The 21,200-nt window shown below is 53.7% G+C and overlaps 1 protein-coding gene across 2 annotated transcripts in view; it reads right to left on the bottom strand.

Annotated features, from left to right (window-relative positions):
- Positions 1-21,200, bottom strand: part of KLHL29 (kelch like family member 29) — a 305,887-nt gene that overhangs the window by 56,452 nt on the left and 228,235 nt on the right. For both annotated transcript variants that reach the window (XM_025454548.3, XM_035700364.2), the window contains 2 exons: positions 6,424-6,565; positions 3,535-4,047 (listed from right to left, as the gene is read on the bottom strand). In XM_025454548.3, coding sequence (XP_025310333.1) covers positions 3,535-4,047; positions 6,424-6,565 — 655 coding nt within the window. The remainder of the gene's footprint in view (positions 1-3,534; positions 4,048-6,423; positions 6,566-21,200) is intronic.

Raw genomic sequence — 21,200 nt, 5'->3', positions numbered from 1 at the left:
TACAACCTTTCTGCAGCTCACTATTAGTCTGGGGCTTTAAAAGGACTCTGGACCCTCTTAGCCACCAAGAATCATTTGTGGAAAAAGGTAGAGGATAGAAAAATGACACCAAGAGCTTGCACCTCTACCCTGACACAGCTGGGCTCCTGAGGTACCGGGGCAGTGACACTAGACTTCTCTCCTTCATCTCACAAGGCCTGACGTTGGCCACCACCTCTGCCCATGGATTGCTTCACAGTTTCCAGTCCAACAAGACAAAGGCCTCAGGTAGATGATAACAGGATTCAAATGGAACTAATTCTTTTTTCTTCCCTTATCACTTTGCACACACAAAATCTATTTTAATTAGCTTTCAATACATAATCTTTTTTTTTTAAAGAATGAAACCCTACCCCCAAATTGTTCTTAGAGAAAGAAAGATTTATCTTATAAGTTTCTTAAGAAAATCTATATGTGCTCAATGCATTTAAATAACACTCATTAAAGTGAACTGCATGCAAGCTGGCTTCTCTAGTCACAGAAGAGAGACAATCGCTTGACCTATTGCAAATCAAAAAGCATTTCTGCACCACCTTTATTTTTCAATTGGTTAAGTTTTAAATTAAAGTCCCAACGCCCTTTTTGGGAAAGCAGACTAACATAGCCCCAACAGAAATTTCAGCTCAGTCGATTGGAAGATAATTACAAGAAACAAAATGTGAAATTTTAAATCAGGGCACTAATGAAGTCTAAAAATACCAGTGGCCCATCCCTCTGGCTGGCAAGACCTGTTCTTCATGGAGGGGATCTCTCCATAATTACTCAACCCCGTGAGAGGCCAGGTTGTCATGTCAAACAATAGAGGAAAAATCGCGGGACTTTAATGAGCTAGATCTTAAGGAGCTCTATGGTGAATCTTATTATAATGCCGGGCAAGCTTTCAAACAGGAGAAAAGGAAAGTTCCTTTTTTTTCCTTAAGTGGAATTCTGACTGGTGTTGATGCCATCACACGGTGCCTCCTGGTTCCCACTTGGAGTCAGCCGTCTGTCATTTAGGAGTGCGAAATCAATTGGGTTTTGGAGATGTAAAATCCCTAGGGGCAAAATTAAAAGTGACCCAAATCCAAACCCACATAGTCTTGTAGGAATATGATTCTCACATGGTAAGTTTCAAAGATTTGGTTTCAAAATCTGGGTTTCTTATTTTAAAAAAATATGCAGTTGTTTGACATTAGATCTGACAGACAAATTATAGCTTTAGCAATAAAGGCTTTTAAGATTAGAAATGAAAGGAGAAATTACTTTTAAAAAAACCTCCAAAAACCCACCCAGGCTTGAGTTTGGAGGCATTTGTATGTTCATGCTTCACTGTCTTCACCACAAATATAAGGGGATAAATCAACTGATGAAGGCGGTAAATAGAGAAGTGAGTTAAATGTAGTCTCTGGGGGAACAGCTAGCTCCCTGGCCAACTGTGGAAATCAATGTGACGACGGGCCACCGGTTGTCACTGGCTGGAGCTGGAGGGCTCGCACTGGTTTACCAGAAGGCAGGGCTGTGGACACTTTCTGGGCTTACCCCAGGCGCGGCCCTCACCTCGCACTGGATCTGCCCTTTAGGGGCAGACAGAAAAAATTCCATGGGGGGCCTCTCCTTCCCTCCTGTCTGTGGGCTTGGGCTCACCACGGAGGATGGGTCACACCCTCTGGCCCCAGAAAGATGTCACAGGTGCGGCTCTGCAATGGTCCGCTGGTCCGGTGTGTCTCTACCACCTGTAGCTCCCCGAGCTTATGGGCTCAGTTGCCTGACGATGGGATACACCTGTGCCTTTGGGGAGGCAGCCCCCGGTTCTGTGCTAAGCCCCAAACCAGGGACTCCAGGCCCAACTGGGCCAGTTACCTCTCTGCCCAGAATAAGCCCTTTTCCTAGGTACCTGTCTGAGACTCCGCAAATCGGCAAGACCCTTTGTCAGCAGCCCCAGGAGGCCTCTGGGGGTGGGGGGAGATACGCCCATGCGGGGGGAGGGAAGCCCTCCCAATGCCCCAGGCTTTGGCACAGCCTGGGGAGCAGCCAGGACATCCAGCTCCCACTGTGTCACAGCTGGCAGCGTATAAACTGGGAGGAAGCTTTTTTTTTTTTTCTTTTTAAGGGAAAGAGAGCTTAACCAAAACAATTCAAACAAAAAAATCAATTTAGTCAATTTTTTTTTAAAAAAGATCTTAAACAAAGCAAGAGTTTACCAGAATTTAGATGTAATTTTCTATAATTTTGTCATTTAAAACTAGTGCTAATTTCCAAAACAAAGGCAGTTGGGGCGCAATCAGATAGGGAATGAAACCCAGTGGAGATCTAGACACGGCTTTGTTGTTGGGATGCTTGACGAGGTCTGAAAATTGCTCGAAAGGATAAAGAGAGATGCACGAGAGCAGGCAGGAAAGAATGGCTAGTGGGAGTCGTTGCTGTGTGGAGAGGCAGGGCCCCTGGAGAAGCCACCTCCCGGGGACTGCGAACGCGAAGGCCGGGAAGCGGTACCCAGAGGTACCCAGAGGTCCACACCTCTAGGACCATCTACTCTCTCCTTCCAGAGGAGGCCAGGGTACCCCAGCAGGCAGACTGCCCACCAGGTGCCCTCCTGCCTGCACCTGGGTCCAGGCACGTCTGCCTCCCTCCTCCACTGGCTGTCTGGAGCTCTAAGGCATAGCAAGTCAGTCTGGGGCAGATGAACCCCACCCACCAGTCTAATATCTGTGGCCCCCAATCCTCTGCCCCCTTCTGCATTCCAGCTGGATAGACCCCTCAGACAGATGTTGGGAGTGAGGCCTGTTTGCTGATGCACTTAGTCCTAAACCCTAAGGCTGGGAGGCTCAGCTTGCAGGCTCTGTTCTCAAGGATCTGCCTGAACACTGCCCTGGGGCTGGGGGAAATGGGTTAACTGAAGGCCGAGGGTAGAGGTGCTCCTTCCTGGAGCCTCACAGAGCCACGCTTGGGTCTTTGAAACAAAAAATCCCAAGTGGCCCAGGATGGTCTGGGAGTATCTCCTGGGGAGACATCCCTCTCACCTAATTTCTGGGGAGCTGGTCTCATCCAGTAGCACAGCAGGGGGTGGTTATCTGGGCAAGGACACAATTTGTGTTCTGTTCTCATGGGTGGAAAATGGAGAAGGTTCCATGGAGCCCTAAGAGGAGCAGATGATTCCTGCTCATTTCCTACCTGGCCTGGCCTCGGGGTCAGAGGTGAGAATGGCCTAGGGCTTGGGCTGGAGGCAGAAGGACCCCGGACTGTGCAGGCTCTCCCTTCCCTTCCTCTCTTTGCCTGCTCACATGTCCTCACCTCGCCTGTCCTTCCCTCCTCCACCTTTCTCTCTGCCTCCTCTGTCTGGGCCTGGCTGTCTCGGGCAGGGGAGGCCCCACGTCTACTCTGGGCTGGGCGAGGCCAGTGGGGGAGCTGCTGGAGAGCACAGGGTGCCGGGAACCATACTCCTGTCCGCGCTGCATCGTGACCACTCGGGGAAGCCTAGGTGCGGGCACCCGGGAGTATGCGGGCAGCAGAACTTACCTTTGGGGTGCCCGGGGTCGGTGAACTCATACTTCCCCACGCCAATGGTCCGTAGCATCTGCAGCCCGTGGGCCGAGTCAGTCGTAGGGGGCCCATTGGTGGCAGGGGCACCGCTGGGGAGGGTGGCGGACGGCTGGGCTGGTGGTGGTGGAGGCAGCAGGGGCCCTGCCATGTGGCCGTTGCCCACGGCAGTGGGTCCCGGGCGGGCCACCTGCCCCACGCCAGGCAGTGTGGACATGGCCAGGGGCTGCGGGCTGGCATACAGGGCCTGGGCGGGCATGTTGACCACCACGCTGCTTAGTGGCTGAGAGGGTGGCTGTGGGAGCGAGTAGTGGCCTGGCATCAGCGGGAGCTGGGGCCCCACGTGGGGAGGCAGTGAGGGGGTCACCCCAATGACCGGGGCCTGGACGTTCACAGCTGGGCTGAAGGTGGGAGGCTGGGCCACTCCATAGGAGTGTGCGATCAGGGCGGGCTGGCTCCCGGCGGCCACCGTGGTCACCCATGGCCCTGTGCCTGCAAGGGAGACAGAAGAGATGTCATCTGCCGGATACATATTCACTCAGCAAACACTGACTGCCCCAGGCCCTGGGCTGGGTGCTGGGGTCACAGAGTTGGTAGCATAGGATAAGTGCTTTGGGGGTATGTGAGCAGATGGCCGTGGAGGCTCAGAGGGGGAGCACAGTCTGCTTGGGAGAGCTCAGGAGGCAACAAAACAGAGAGAAAAAAAAGGCAGAGACCTTCAAAGAGTTCTGGGTTCAAATCTTGACTCAGCCATTTATTAGCCAGCAGCCCTGGGCAAGTTGCTTATCTTCTCTGAGCCTCATTCTTCCCATCTGTTAAATGGAACTAGCAATACCTACCTCAGAGGTCTCCTGGGAAGAACGGAATGAGGAAAATATATTTGGGGAAGGAAAAAAAAAAAAAGAAAAGCTAGCAGAGTGTTTTGCATGTGTTAAATGCTCCATAAATGTTGATGTTTTTCCTTCCTTTCTGGAGAAGAGCTGTCTGGAGGAGGTGGGGAGAAAGGTGGATTGTGAAGATAGTAGGTGTTTGCTGGGCAAGGTGAGAACACCAGAGCCTGGAGCCGTGCAAGAGCCCTGTGGTGCATGAAGGGAGAGCAGGAGGAATGAGCACTAGGGGAAGGCTGGCAGGGGCTGCTCTTCACTGCCCTGCTGGGGGGCCGGGCTTTCTCCTAAGCAACCCCTGCATGGCTGGCCCTGGGGGAAACAGCAGAAGTGCATTTGGCCCCTAAGGAAATTTTGACTGAACAGGGTTGGCCCAGCACACCTCCTGAGTCTTGATATAAGGTTCGAGGCCAGCTGTGCCCAGGTCAGGCAAAGCAGGGCTAGGTCCCCCTGAGGTGAGGTGACATTAAGGTGACCCAAACATGCTTGTGAGTGAAGCCAGAAGATACTGTGACAGGGAAGGGCAGTCTGGGGTTGCCTCTGAGTGAATGAGTGTGGGGCTCAGTCTCCATCACCAAAGGCCACCTTGCTTTTCATGATGCTGCTGGAAGTGGCAGTGAAGACTGGCAAATACTGGTGAAGCAGTACCAGAAAGATTCTAGAATGGATGCCAAGGGGGATTGTCCCCAAGCCTGAAGCAGAGGAGGTGGTATCACTGTGAGCCAGCCTGGTGTCTTAAGACAAGGCTTGCCTTCCTAAGCTCATTTTTCTCTGGAATTAGCCAGGGAGCCTGGAACAATGCACCAGAACTCTGGAGCACAGCTGGTGGCTTCCCTGATGACTCTGGTGAAGGTACAGAGACGCTGGGCCACGGAAGCAGCTGATCTATGAGAGGGCGAATGGCCCAGAGGGTGCTGGGGACCTAGAGGAGGTCTCCAGGGATGTGCACCGAGTCCTGCTCACCATTTTTATCAATGGTTTGGATAATGATAGGGAGGATTGGCTCACCACCCAATCTGCAGGTGACATTACATCGGGAGGGTTAGGCACAGGTCAGCAATAAAAAGCTGGAATTGAAGAGATCTTAAGAGTCCTACAGGAAGATACTGATGAGGACTTGCCTGTGAGTCCCCACATCCCGCTGCCTGAGGCCGGTTGAGAGAGGACACGGACAGGGGTCAGAGTTGCTACCACGACAGTCTTAGGGGCTCACTGGTGACAGCGCATGTCTGGGGCTAGCAACAAATCAGAAGTGATCTAAGGCTGCAATGGTCAAAGTAGAGGGGCTGAACGAAGGAGGGTGGGCATAGCATGTGCAGGTCCTTTGCGTTGGGTTCTGGGTATCTGGGGACGCAGAGGGAGAAGTAATTCTCTGGAGGGTAAAGGAACCAGCAGCCCCAGGCTCCAGAGTGTGGCTGAGGGACCTGGGGTGTTTATCCTGCGGCTGACTTGGAGGGGAGGCTGAGTGAGGTGTCCACATAGCTGTAGGGCTGTAGTGAGGAGACGTGTTTTGCGTATCCTAAGGGGAGGTCTGGGTCCAACATGCAGTAGTGACAGAGAAGGTGTTTGTTTTGGTCAGAGCCAACCCAGTCCCAGTGGCGGGGAGGGGTGGAGCATCCCGGTTCTCATATGAACGTCGGCAAGGTGAAACCTCACTGGCAGGTGTGGCTTGAGAAATGTAGGAACCAGAGTACTAAAGTTTGGGAAGGGCTATTCACAACACCACAAAGCAGACTCGAAGTCACTGCTGTGATGTCATTCTTGCTTCCTCGGCCTCCCAAAAGCTTTCTTGAGTAGCAGAGAAAGGGGCAGAGATGCAGCTGCTGCCCAGGACACATGTGGTCCCTACTCCCAGGCAGCCTGAGGCCTGGGCTGCTGCAGGCCCAGGGACCAGGACCTGCCGAAGAGCTGGAGCACCCAGGGGACCTCTGATGCCTCTCCCAGCCCTGGCGTGGGGGTCTCTGGCTGCCGATGAAGTACGCACCTGGATTGTCGCTCTCCCTCATCTGTTTGGAGGGCGGCTCATCAGTGTCCCAGGGCGTGGACTGATTGATGGGCGTCTGCCCCCACCGGATGCTGGTCGTGAGTCCCTGGGTCTGATTGTCCGCTTTGGAGATTCCAGGGGCCTGGGGAGAAGCAGAGAGGAAGGATGAACACGGCCTGGGAAGGAGGGCTGCCTGGGGGCCCATCCCCTGAGCAGTGCCATGGGGTCAGCGGCAAAGACTGGGCCCTGCAGCCGGCGCCACCAGGGAGTTGCAGAGCATTTTGGCTTAGCGCTTGTAGGCTTCTGCTACCCTCTCACCCCTAGGAAGACCCAACCTGCTGCCTCTCCGGCCGTCCTCTGCAGCCACTCACTCCACCTCAACTATTAGGATAGAAAGCTTTCTGGGCTGTGAGAAGTGAAGCTCCCCGGGTTCTCAGGTCGTTAATAAATTGCAACATTTATGGGCATGGGCTGAAGACCAGCTGTGTCCTCAGCCTAGGCTCAATGCCACCACGGGCCTGGCCCTTTGACACGTGAGAAGACGGCTCTCCAAAGCACCACTGTCGGGCCCCATACAGCCTCTGAGGCCCCCAATGTGTCACTCCACAGAGGCAGTGTGGGAGGGTGGGGCTGAGACTCATGGGAGGACGGAATGTTCCCTCTCAGAGCAGGGAACATCATCCCTGGGACCCTCGGCTTCTCCTGGGAGGGTCCTGGCCCCCTTCTGGGAAGGAGGCAGGCTCTCTGTTTCAGGATCTCATTCTCTAATTCAGATATTTAGATTAATGAGAAAATGAACCCCAGGCTGAAAACAAACATTAGCACAACATTGGTCTCTGAGCTACAGCCTTGATGGAATATTATATGGTCATTAAAAATCATGTTTACTGAAATGAGATGGCAAAATGCTTACACTATAATGTTAAATGAGAAAAGCAGGACATAAAATGACACAAACATAAACTCACATGTAAAACAGTATGTGCAGGAGAGAAAAAAACCCAAATGCTAGCAGGGGTAATATGTGGTGAGACAAATAGGGGTAACTTCTATCCTCTTGTCTCTACTTTTCTGTATTTGCCAAATTTTTTACTATGGCCATTACCATTATAATAAGAAAAAAAGAAAAGAAAGAAGAAGAAGAAATCCAAAAGCATGTGGAGAGCCTGGGACCCAGATAACTGGGTTGTGGTGGGGGTGGAGGGAGGGGTCTCAGTAGAGGTGGTTTCAGGAAGTTTCTGCAGTTCCCAGGCATGCAGCCAGAACCCAACCAGGTTTGGGGTGAAGGAGGAAGTGGGGTTAGGGGCAGAGATGGCTGTCCACCAGGGACAGCCACAGAAGGCCAAAGGGGCCTCAAGGGGCATCGGCAGGCTTCTCTCAGGTGAGGGCCTTGGTTCTCCTGACTTCTCATGGAAGCTAACCCAGTGAGCCAGTTGGTGGGAGCAGCATCCCCACTGGGCCCCTCTGAGCAGCAGGAACGGCTGGGTAGGAGCAGGTAGAGAGGATGGAGGACAGCACTTATTGGGGCTTTGATGCATAATGCAGATGACAAACAGCGCCTGCATTAGGGCCGACTGGGAGGAGCGGAGCCATATCCCATTAGGACCTGTAGGCTGCACAGAGCTAATTACATTAGGCTGCACTTTATCTCTGGCCTGCATTTCAGATGCTGCACTTCTGTGAACAGAGCAGGAGACAAAAGGGAAAGAGTGAATCTCGGAGGAAAGAACAATTCGAGGGACAAGCTTCCTTCTCAGAGGCCGCTGCCCCATTTCTGTCTGTGGGACAGATGGGAGCTTGGGGTTGGCTGTGGTGGTGGAGGTGGTGGTGGTGTGGAGGGGGTGTTAGAGAAGGGGGCTGGGGATTTGGCCACACTCACCAATAGTCCTATGGAATTTATGGAACAAAAGCGTGGCTTCTATAGTGTTCTCTAGAGGGCTTTCAGAGTGCCCTGTCTGCAGCCACCTCTGCATTCCCAGGTTCCCCTGGGTGCTCGTGGGCTGGGAGGTGCAGAGGTCTCTTCCCATAACCAGATGCATGTGAAGGGGAAGGAGCTTGTGGGATGTCCCATTTGGGGCCCTGTCTTGGGGTGAGGTCTGAAGGATGACACTCCAGCCTCATCCCAGCATCTTCCTTCACGGACAGTATGGAGAGCCCACTGCCAGTAGGGGGTGCTGCAGCCCCTCTCTGCGGCCCAGGGTTCCCGGAGGCCTCTCCGGTCTGAGGCAGGCCTGGTTTTCAGGGCCCTCCCACCCTGCCATTTGTACCCCTCTGAATCAGCATGCGTGCCTCCACCTGGTACTTTGACAGGGAAGGGAAGGGCTCTGGGCGCTTGGGAGACTCTGGCCCTTGCGCAGTTACCACCACCATATAGTGCGGGTCGGGGTCTCCTGCTCCACTGTGAATAATCAGCTTCTGAACTCTAAAACTTTAGGAGTTCCTGTTTTTGCTCTAAAATTGCAGAGTTTCTGCACTTGGAAAACTGCACACTTTCCCAAGGGCTTAGGCCCTTGGCTCCAAACACTCCTGCCAGGTCATTCACTTGAGTGGTTGTTGGTGAGGTGGTTTGTTCAGGAACAAGCACCAGGCCCCTGCCCCTTGCCAGGCCCTGCCCAGGGCACTGGCACTCAGGCCCGCCTTCAAGCAGCTGCTTGGGAGCTCCGCTGGGAGCGCTGAGCTCTGCAAACTAGGCACCTCAGCCTCCCAGGGGAAGCCGGGCGCCCAGGGGTGGGCTGCGGGGTGGCTGGCACTACTGGGTGTGGCTACAACAGGCCTGCTGCTCGGCTGTGTCTTTCATGAATATCACAAGTGAGTTCTTACGTACAAGAACGCCGTTCTGCTGGGAGAAGGGAGACAGGGTCTTTCATTTTTCTCCTTTTGGAAAGATAAATCAGGCCACTCACTCCACGCGCACCAGCAACTTCTGACGCTGCAAGCAAATCACAGCTCAGAAATTTCTATTTGTTTTTATAAAACAATGAAATGAACATTCCTTTCTCCCCTCGGTCTGGAAAAAAACTGGATACGGTCGTGTGCTCTGCCAGGATCCTGGGCACCCAGGTGGGTGAGGGATGTTGCAGCTGGTGACGTGAGGCACCGCAAAGGGCTCCAGGCCCAAAGGAACATGGTCCCCATGTTCTGGAGGTTTCGGGGGCACCGTGTGGGGGGGGGGGTCCATGTCTCCAGCTCTGAACTAAGCTCCTGCTAATACCTTCTCCCTCGGTCCAGAGTTCCCAGAGGTCTGTGATCTGTGACCCCACCAAAGGCTCTCCAGGTCTCTTAAGTTCCACATCTCCCTTCCAGGGGGTTGCCAGTACAAAAACGCCACAGAAGCCAACCAAGAGAGCAGCCCAGGCCGGGGGAGCCTCCTCCGGCCCCCTCCCCCGGCATCATCTGGCACCTAGACATCGGGCCTTTTGCCAGTGTTCCTGGCCATGTTTCTGCTCCCCTGACACGATGACACTGAGCAGAGAGAGGCAGGTGAGGAGAGCCCTCCTCCTGCCTGGTTCTGTGGAGTGGCCCTCTCTGCCCATCATCGGGCTGGGCAGGCTTTTCTCTGCTTCCCTTTAATGAGATGCTAATAGGATGCATCATTAACGCAGTAGCTTTTAAACCCAGAGCTCTTGTAAATTTTCAAAGGTCACATTTTTACGGCAGCTGACAGCATCCTGCTTCTTTCCGAGACTGAAGAACACTAAAGACCCCGATCCTTCACGGGTGCAGCTCTCTGTGAGATGGCAGCAATGAGCCAAAGCGCCTGCTGGTTCGGGGGCTGGGAACCTCCACCCTGAGACAAGCCTCACAGGGCCCCTGGGTTGTGCTCTACCAGCTTGGGGAGAACCAGTTACACAACCCCCACCGAGCTGCACGGGGTGGGGGGTGCTGCTCTGTCTAGGGGACGTGTGTGGGGCCAAAGGTAGTGCACAGTGCAAAGATGCCCAGTGGAGTGGAGAGGGTTCAGGGACACTTTTCCTTCCACGGGGCATCTCGTGCTCACCAGGCGGTTCATCCAGGACACTGCGACCACCCAGGGGGGCTACTTTTTTCTAAGCTGTCCATCCAGAGGGATTAGTTTCTTCTACTCTGCACAAAGGTGCCATGTAGGTGAGCAGGATCCCAGGTGGTCAGGAAGGTTTGAAAGATGGTGGGACGGAGCTTGCCTGGGACCCTCACATGCCCACTTGTTCTTGGACCCACACACTGCACGCGACGACCACAGTCTCCACACACTGCCTTGCAGGGCCTGTATGGACCCCTGTACTGGTGGGCCAGCTCCATGAGGACAGGGAGCCGGGGCAGTGCCCGGCCTGTTGTAGGTGCCCAGGGAATGAATGAATCGGCAACATCTCTGAGCTGCAGTGTTGGCCAACAGTAGGAGCATTCATCACTGTTGGTGCAATGGACATAGGGATGCATGGGGGGCACTTCAGAAGAGCGGACCCTGTAATGGAACAGGGATGTGAAATAGCTTGGTGTACTTGGAAAATGGGAGGCAATGAGCTCCCCTCATTGGGGGAGATTAGGTTTCAGACCGTGGGGACCCTGTGTGTTGGGCAAATGTTATTGCCCTGAATGCTGCCAGAGGCTGCTCGGAGGCCTAGTGCCTGGCTCCACTGGCCCCCTCCTATGTGGCTGAGTGGGAGGGAAGACGTGGGATGCTGAGGTTGATGCTTGCCTCCGTGGGGCTGGGAGATCGCCTGGAGAAACCAGAGCTCAGCCTCCTCCACTGTTTGCCCAGGGAGATCAGAAGATGGTGAATCAATAGAGCCTGGAAGTCAGGGAGAGCATCCAGAGGAATGGGGTTGGGGTCAGGCCGCAAAAGCTAGGCAAGATTCACTAAGGGAGATGGATCTGGGCTGAAGTTGCCACCAATGACTACTATGTTTCCAGCCTACATACGTTTGACAGAGTCAGGCTCCAGAGTCCACTTTTGCGGTTCAAGTGGCCTCCTCTGGGAAGGGTGACAATGCCAGCGCCCATGTCGGTCTCCTGCTAATGCTAATAAACCTGCCCCCACAGACCAGAACCTGTGAGCCTTGACATTCTTGTCACTGCGTGGTGCTGACAGAGCTGGCAGGGACTGCCTTCCACTGGGTGTCACTGGGCACAGCTGGACCCCTCCCTCACAGCAGGGAGCCTCCTCCCCCCCTCCCCTCAAGGGACCCTGGAGTCCCCCAGCCCTCACCTCCTTTTAATCGGTCACACAATACTTCCCTGCTCACTGTGGGCCAGAAGCACCACTGGACACTGGGTCATAGTGATAGTCAAGCTTGGCTGCTGCCCTCGATGAATCTACACCAGCAGGACAGGATATGCCTGTGCCAGGGACTCATGAGGATGACAGGGGCCAAGAGAGCTACTGCAGGAAACAGACCCTTGATGCTATGACACTATGCCAGCTTGGGGCCAAGCCTTCTAAGAGTTCTCACAGTCTCTTCCTGAGTCCCTCAAATCTCCCAATCAGATGAATACCACCAAGTGACTCTATTCTGCACCATGGAAGCAACAGATGGTCCAGCCCAGACCTCTTAGAGTCTTAGAGTTTCTGTGCACAAATTTGTGAGATACTTTGAAATATTGTTTAAAGCCACTAAAAAAAAAAAAAAAAGATACACAGTCTACTGTGTATATTGCAAAATAGCAAAAGACCAAAGAGTCATGTGGGTGTTGCTCTTGACATATAAATGCAACAGTTTTATTTGTATCCTTTGTGTTCCAGAGAGGATGCCAGCAGCACAACTATAGTGGGAACTGTACATAAATGCTTTAGCTAAAGCTGGTATATCCCCCCCCCCGCCCCAGGCACCACTGGATGGGGGTGTGAAGGGATCTTGGGTGGAAACTGACAAGCCACGGGGAGGGCAACATGGTGGATAATCTGGGGCTGATTGTACTCTGAGCTTGACCTGCAGCCTCAGTTTTGTCTCATGACTCCCCATAATTTCCACCTAATTTGGAAAAGACAAGCAGTGGCGTGACACCCTTACAATCTTTGGCTCTGGGTCTTGAGGGTGCCTTCTGATGAAAGACCACTGCTGATCCAGCCTGAGCCCCACGGTGGACTTTTGGCATCTTCTCTGACTGCCTGGCACCCTGGCAATATCCCCCATCTTGAGGTGGAAGCCAGAAAACTTTCTCTGCCAGCTTCCCTTGCAGCTAGATTCCAGGTACATGTGCCCTGTGGCTCAGACATACTTGGGTGAGGTTTTGATCTGGCGGTTGGGCAACATGAGAAAGCCAGCAGAGCCCCAAAGTCACAGTCTGCAGAGGGTGGTGGCAAAGACCCACAGATTTGGGAGCACACAGATGGTGGAGGCCCTGGGTGTCCCAGGCATAGCATCGACTATGAAAGCTGTCATTTCCTTTCCCTTCTTACTCTGGGCAACTCTGAGAACAGCAAGAGTAGGTTCCCACACAGCTCCCAGCAGAAGCGACTATGCTCAAGCACCTCTGATCACCAGGCCCTGGGTCCTGCTGGGGAATCACACTGCAGAGGCTGCTAGCTCCAGGACTGCGCACAGCAGGCAGGCCACTCCTGGGAAGAGGCGGATGTTTCATCTCCTTTCCAGCCTCCCTCCCTCTGCAAGGCACTGAGGCTCTTCATGGTGTCTAGTCCTAACCTGTGGGGGCTGATGGAAGCCAATTTAAACTTATTCAGACTGGTATATTGGGCCTGATTGTACGAATCTCCCTGGGGCTCTTGCACCACAAAGCCGAGGCCCTAGGAAGGCAATTTTTTACCTAAAGAATGGTATTCTAATATTGGAAATCCAGGTTTGGGGAGGAGCTATTTTGGTGTCTGGGATTTTTAGATTACAGCTTATGCTATACTAGACTGTTGGCTTTCTAGGACTCGCAAGTTGTCAATGAGAGCACTGATTCCAAGGTCATGCAGGTAGAGCATTGACCACCTCTAATCTAGGGGTTCTCCAGTGTGAGTTCACATAAATATCTGGGGGTGGGTGTACGTGTGTGTTGGGAATGTAGGTTTCCACGCCAGAGCTTCTGATTCAGTAGGTCTGGGACAGAGAACTCCTAAATGTGGTGGTTTAACAAGCCTACCAGGTAATATAGGTAGTCCACGGACCTCACAGTCTTGACGTTCAAGTTTGCAGGCCTGTGTGCCTGAATGTGGGGAAGCCAGGAGCTGAAGCTGCCAGGCAGGTCCTGAACGGGACAGGTTTTTGGGTGTTGCTCATGTGGCTCACAGGAGCCAGCTACGTGGTGACTCCGTGTTCATGGAGCCCTGGTCTCAGCCTAGGTTTCAAGGGGTCAGAAGGACGTTTTGTCAGATGCTAAAGCTATAAATTTGTGTCCTCTGGGAAGAGCAAATGACATTTATGGGTCTCTCAGTTCTTGTTTCATGATTGCCACTGAACTACAAACAAGAGAATAATCACAGTTAAATCCCCACTTGGGGCTAGGGGAGGCTCTCTGGAGCCCCTCCTGCTCTCATTAATGGGGCTGCCCTCTCTGGCCCCCTGGACCCAGGCCGGCGCCCTCGGCCTCCCCTTCAGAGCACCGCCATAATGTGCTCCGGAGACCGCTGAAATTTCTAATAATACTAGCCAATGATGTGTTAAATTGAGACACTTCTGGCTCGAATGCCGGAAACTGCATGATGGTTTAAAGGACCAGTGCTTACCTTTCTCTATCAATTTGCTGCTAAATTACTGCTTTCGGAGCAACTTACAGAAAAGTAATTCTTTATTTAAATTTTAATTTCAATCTTGTCATTTTAAATATATATTCAGATTCCAATCATATTACAGAATATGATGATGTCTCTAGGGGGCAGGTGTTCCTGCCGGGAACCTGGGTGGGGGAAGAGGATGTGATGGGAGCAGTGTAAGAGAGCCCAGGAAGGAGGGAGTGACCCCAAGGCACAGCTCGCCGAGGACAGCCATGTACAAGGGTGGGAGACAGAATGGGAGGCCAGTGGTCAGTCAGCCCCTAACCTGGCCTTGTGATCCTAGGCTTTGTGTCCTGCCCTGAGAGTCACCTGCAACCGCTGACCACTTCCTTGCCTTTTCTCTCACGGGTCACCACAAAGATCCAGCAGGCCCAGCCATAAGCACATGCCAGGAACAGATGAGATGGGGCTGCCGGGACTGCTGCCATCCCAACGGCTCACATTTATTGGGTGCTTCCTACATGGCAAGCACAGGCATGAATGATGTGATTTCCCTCCATGAAGAATTCTGGAGGTGATCTCACCTGTATTGTATAGATGAGAGTAATAGGGCCTGGAGAAGTTTGATAATGGCTACAGTGGGCCACATGTGGGGCTCTAACCCACGTCTATTCTATCCTTAGACCCTCCGAAGAGATCTGGGTTGGCTGGAACATTCCCAGGCCACCTCCCTCCAGCCTACCCCTGCTGTGGCTGACAGCCGCATAAACTGGTTCAGCCGTGTCAAGGCTGCATCCACACTCAACCCTGGTGGAGTGACACTTAGACCTCTCCCCTGGTGCTCTGAGTACCAGAGCGGAGCCATGGCCTCCCGGTCCCCCACTGTGTCCAGCCCACTTGAACCTCCTGCTCTGACCCTGACAGCATGCTGAGCTTCCCTCATGTCTCCCACTTCCGCAGACCCTCTAGACCCTAAGCCACCACAGACGTGTTCCCTCAAACCCTGCTAGTGTGGTCGTGACACTCTCCAGTGGGGCCAATTCTTCAGCTTCAGAGCAGGGCAGTACAGACACCCCCCACCTCCAAAGCCAACATGTGCTGCAGGGCTCACCTTCGAGTCCTTTCTGTCTCCACTTCTCTCCCCCTCTCGCCCTCCCACCCTCTCATCCTCAGCGCCTTTCCCTTGGCTTTCCAACACAGGGAGCAAAAACTTGAAAACGCGTTGCCTGACCATGCTACCTGCTATTCTAGAACCCATCTGCCTTTTTCTTTCATGGCCACGCCCTGCATGGTGTTCTGGATGCCCCGGCTCCCCTCTGTAACTCTGCCCACCTTTGTGCTCCACTGTAGCCATCCTCTTCCTCAGATTTCCTCCTTCCTCCCTTCCCTTCCATTTTCTGGAACATGCCTTTCCTGGTTTTCTACCTAAGAACTCTTCTGGGCTGATCACTGGCTCTTCCTCACGTCAGCATAGACCTGCGCCAGGGCTCATGCCAGGCCACGCCCTCCTCTCCCTCTCTCAGGTCTGTCTGGGCCTTAACGTCTTTCATAATGATTTTTCTGATAGGAAACATCTGCGAGGTAGCCATTGTTTTTGATAGAACCCGGCTTCCTATAGTATTCTGGAAGTACCTTTGCTTTTTCTTTTCCCCACATCAAAGTCTATACCTTGGAGACATTTCTGCTAAAAGTGCAGCTCAGATGGCTCCCCTCGCGGACGTGAAACAGCCGTGGCTGGGGCCTGTTCTGGTGCGTGCCCTGTCTAGGCCCCCGGCCCCTTCCTCGGGGCTGCCCCCGCCCCCACGGATGGGCCCCGTGGACAAAAGACATGATAAATCTGGCAGAACCGTACAACTCAAAGCTTTCAACTTTCCTCTAACAACTTTCAACTGAAAACTTCTTAGTCCCATTTCCAAGTTACTTTTCATCCATTACAAAACCCACAAAATTTTCAAAGGGGCTTTGAAATAAGATCACCTAGAAAAAAAAAAAAGCCCATCACAAATGAAAGTCTTTGAAAAGAAAGAGGCTCTTTTCTGTGCTTCAGTTCCCTGTGATATCGGTCTCCCTTTCATTCTGCTGAAAGGTGCAGGGCAGGCCTGGCCCTCAGCGGACGCCTGTGATGTGGCGGGAGCCAGTGGCCCAGACGGACAGACGGGGCCGAGGGGGAGCACGCGGGGCACCTGCGCGCAGAGCCGGGCTGGGCCTTTCATCGTCCCCCTGACGGCCGTGGCTCCTTGTAGCCTGCTCGGCCCGCTCCGAGGCCCAGCTGCCCTGCGTGTTCCCGCTCACCTTGGCACTGGTGACAACGCAGCTCCCTCTGGAGCAAGGCGACCTGTCTTCATTCTCAGCGGCGAAGTGGGCGGGAAGGGAGGCACGCACGAGCAGCCTCTCTCTGGCCTTTGATGGGACGGTTCCCAACGCGGGCCCTGCAGGCAGCGACACTCCCGGGACCACCCCGCGACCTCCCAGCCTCAGAGCCTGTGACACGCCCATCCTCCCCAGGAGCAGCTCCAGACTCACAGACACACATCACACAGTAGCCATTTGGGGGCCTCTGTCATTCTCAGATTTGAAGTCCTCAGTGAGGGCAGCCCGGGTGGCTCAGCGGCTTAGCGCCGCCTTCAGCCCAGCGTGTGATCCTGGAGACCCGGGTTCGAGTCCCGCGTCGGGCTCCCTGCATGGAGCCTGCTTCTCCCTCTGCCTGTGTCTCTGTCCCCGCCTCTCTGACTCTCATGACTAAATGAATAAAATCTTAAAAAAAAAAAAAAAGATGAAATCCTCAGTGAATCTGGTGGGAAGTGCTCCGTGCAGGACCGCTGAGCTAGGAGCTGGTGTGGGGACACACGTGTGTCCCTGGCTGAACTATGTGCTGTTCCAGCCTGGCCCTCAGAGACCTGGACTCTGAGCCCCCAAGATTAATTGTGAACCAGGCTCCGGGGCCTCCAGAACTGGTTCCCAACCACCCCAGGGAGCAGTGGGGTCATTTGTCCATCTTGGCCGGGGACCGGCCTGGCCACTCTGCCCCTCGAGACCCTGCCGGGCTCTCCCTAGAGGGCATTCTCGGGTGAAGCCCGGCCTCCTGGGGTGCAGGCCTCACCCCCGGAGCCAGCAAGAAGCCCAGAATGAGACCTGGGAGGCGGTCTGCAGCTCCCCCAGGGGAGCTTTCCTCAACAAACACCTAACGCTCCTTTTAAAACTCCTGTGCTCTACCCTCGCGGCCTCGGCAGAAGGTTCCTTACCTTTTCACACAGACAAAGGCTTGGCAGGGAGAGGGGCCTCGGAGCTCTGAAGCTCGGCCGTGGGACTCGCGCCGCCGCCGCCTCTCTGAGCGGGAAGTGACCTGCGAGCCGGCAAGGCGGTCCCGACACAGACGTCTTTAGCGACCTCATTAGAGCCTTCACAGGCGAGGGGACTGTGGCAGGGTCACCCCAAGGTCAGGCAGGACAATGAGGCAAACAAGGCAGCACAAATGTCCCTGTGAGGCAGCTCCTCAGACGGGGGTGGGGGGGGCACGGATGAAGGAGCTGACACAGGTTTACTGCGGGGACTTCAAGACTTCCCTGAAGCAGGTCAGCACCCGAGCGTGTGCGTCTCAGGACCGCAGCCCGATTCCCACGCAGTACGGGACCGACCAGCTCTGCGGTGGAATATTCCAGAAGCATGCCACGAGGGACCCAGTGGACATCTTCCCTGCTCCCTGGCCCCCCCCCCTGCTTTCTGCTCGCTCAGGCTCTCTGTCATGAGAACAACTCGCAGCCTGGCGGAGTCCTGAGGGACAGGAGTGCCCTCTGGCCACAGGCCAGCTCAGCTCCCTTAGTTCAGAATTGAGGTGGTTTGAGTGATTTTGTTTTTTAAAGGAGATGGCATCATTCAGCACCAGTCCATGTCTTCAGAAAGCTTGCTGGGTAGGGCAGACTCTATGCCGGCTCACTGGAGGCCCAGGTGCAAGAGGGAAGTGGTGGTAGGCGGCGATGGGAGTCACAGGGAAGCAGCCCCCTTGGGGCAGATGGTTCCTCCTCCTCATGAGTGACGGTGGCGGAGGAGCCGAGTCCTGGGTGACCAGAGCAGTGGAGGGCCGTGGCCGGGCTCTATAAGAGGATGGCGTGATGGCTGTGCCGTATCCTGGAGTGCTTGGACCTGGCTCACCACGGAGACATCTGAGAGATGGCTCACAGGGCTTGCCACCTGTGGCTGCTTGCTGTGGACCCCTGGGTCAGGGAGAGGGGTGCCAGACAAGCCCCCTCCACCGATGCCCCTTCCTCAGCAGGGGTCCAGACTGCCTGGTCCAAGGCTGCCCTCACCGCTGAGCAAGGCGTCTTCCCTGCCACGCACGGCTGACTGGCATAGCTTCGCCCATTCTGTGCCGGGGCTCCTTGGCTTCTGCTGTATCATGCATGCATTCATTCATTCATTCATTCATTCACCCCACACTTACTGAGAAACTATCCAGTGTGGGACGCACAGTGATGAATAATGTATGGCCTAGGAGAGCACACAGGCAAATGGAGGAACCAGGATCATAATGGTAACAGCCAATAGCTGCTGAACCCTTAGATGTGCCAGTTGACAGCCCTCAAAGCCTGGGAGTTCTCTGAGCCCAAGGTCTGGCTGTCCATCTCTGTTCCCTACTGAGTCAGCTCAGACTGCCATAACAAAATACTATATAGACTGGCTGCCGTAACAAGAGAATTTATTTCTCATGCTTTTGGAGGCTGGAAGTCCAAGATCAGGGTGTCAGTGTGGTTGGGCTCTGGTAAGAGCTCTTCTTGGTTTGCAGATGGCTGCCTTCTTGCTGTGTCCTCACACAGCAGAGAGAGAGAGAGAAAATTCTAGTCTCTCCTCTTATGAAGACACCAATCTCTTTATGGGGGCCCCGCTCTCATGATCTCATCTTAATCTAATTATCTCCTAAAGTCCCCATCTCCAAATACCATCATGATGGGGTTTAGAGATTCGATATATGAATTCTGGGGTGGGATACAGTTCAGTTGATTGCAACTACACAGCACGCACACAAGGAGGGTTTGGAAAATGCTGGCTGAATAGAGTGAAGCTCCGTCTGCTGATCGTTTCTGGGCTCCACCTTGTCCACCAGACCCGGGGGGTGGATATTTAATAGAGGGACACCCATGGGCCTGACCAGCATACAGTGGGGCTGCCCAGCAGCCTGAGCTCTAATTTTCTGATGGTTTGCTTTTTTCCTCTCACAACATAATCTCCATGATCTCTAGTCTTTCCTGAATGCTGTCGAAAGGCTTGTTGTATTTATCTCCGGAGAATCCGCCGTGCCCCTGTGCAATTTTCCATTGTCATGGTTCATTTTAATTTCCTCTAAGGCTGTTGGCCACTCTTGTGTTCAGAAATAGCTTGTTCCACTTAATAAAAGCGCTTAAATATGCAGACACGAGAAGTTTCCTTTGCTTGCTCCTAAATATCACAGTAAGTGGAGTGAGTTGCATACCCTGCCTCATGCAGTTAGGCTGAGCACACGCCAGGTGGCTTCCCAGGAAGAAGAAGCTTGGAATGAAAGGTGCGAGGGGAGAAACAGGATCCAAGAATTTCTAGGGGAAACCCAACCAGCCTGGACGCCACACATTGCATTGTCAGGCTGACAGCACACAGGTCTCCTGAAGTGCCTCCCCTCTCCAGAACGATCAGGGCTCTGGGTTCGAGGCCTGCTCCACCTCTAACTTGCCCTATGACCTTGCACGAATCAGGTCACCCCTCAGAGTTCCTTCTTTTTCACTATAAAGCCTGCATGATAATCCTACTTCAGAGACTGATTTCAGGGCCTAATGCAGGAGCTGGGACAAAGCAAACGGCACACAACATTCAGAAAATGGCACTATAATTACTATGAGGGGACCCAAGAATGCAAGAAGGACGCTGTGCCCCAGGCAGTCTTTCTTCTACATCATTTTGCTCTGGGTGACTGGGGTCAGAAAATTCCCCACAGGCTGTGGATTATCAAGAAAGGACAAGGGAGAGGAAAGCAGGCTGAATCTGAATTTACACACCACACCTGTGGGAAACGCCGTTGTTTGGCCACAAGACCAATGCCAGGGCACCACAGGCTCTGGTGGCAGCTAATCTGAATTCCAGGTCAAGGTCTTAGAGCCGTGGTAGGCTTGTAGACCCAGACTGCCAGGGGCAGAGTCACGGGGCACCCTTCTTCTTCTTAAATAACAATAGTTCTTTCAAATTCTTGATAGAATGGTAGCTCAGGAAGCCAATGCTTACCCTGTGATGCTCAGCAGGACATGGAAGGCTCCTGGTCCTACAGAGAAACCCCAAGCTTAGCTCTGGGGTTGGGCTGGAGGTGGGCAGGGCAATACACTTTCTCAGCCAGATATGCCCCAGGAGAGGGATGCTTCAGGCAGCCACCTGCCGCTCACCCTCAATGCCAACCACTGCTCCCGAGAATCACCTCTGGGGGCTGTTCACTTCTATAAATCGCCCCAAATAAGCCCGTGCCCTCACTCATCTGCAACCAGGGTCAGGCCCTGACATCACAACTTACATTGCTCAGGCAGGGGTAATTTCTAGATCCACTTGAGGTCACATATAAGTTGAGAGCAGAGATAAGGGACTCTCCAAACCTAGACCTTGGTCACAGCCAGCCTGTAGCTCTCCTCGTCTGCATCTGTGTCTTCGTGAATGTAAGACTCCAACCTCCCACAGGGTATGCAATCTACCACCGCGCCCCTGGATGACACACAGGTTTACACATGCCTGCACGTTCACAAAGACGCACAAGTGCACACACACACACACACACACACACACACACACACATCCTTGCCTCCTGACGCACCAAGCCCACACGTGTGCCTTCTCTACTCCCGCACAAACCCACACAGCCCCAGCCTGCTCAGGCTTGGGGGGAACTCCAGCCCCCACGGGGCAGGAGACGCTGGCAGACATCCCCTGCTTGCCCCACAGAATCTTTTTTTTTCTCCCACAGCTCTGAAACACGGAGTCCCCCATGGCCACTTTGAGCTTCTCTCCCAGACACTTTTTCCTAAATCAGCTTCCAATCTGACTCATTTCAGTTTTAAAACAAGAAAACATCAACAAACACGATGGAAGGAAACAGATGGTAACAATTACAGGAGGGAGAAAACAGAGCCGTTCTCTCTAC

The sequence above is a fragment of the Canis lupus genome, chromosome 17, assembly GCF_003254725.2.
Source record: "Canis lupus dingo isolate Sandy chromosome 17, ASM325472v2, whole genome shotgun sequence".
In the NCBI taxonomy this organism is placed as follows: domain Eukaryota; kingdom Metazoa; phylum Chordata; class Mammalia; order Carnivora; family Canidae; genus Canis; species Canis lupus.
Note: the sequence above shows the minus strand (reverse complement) of the source record. Positions and strands in the feature narration are given on the sequence as shown.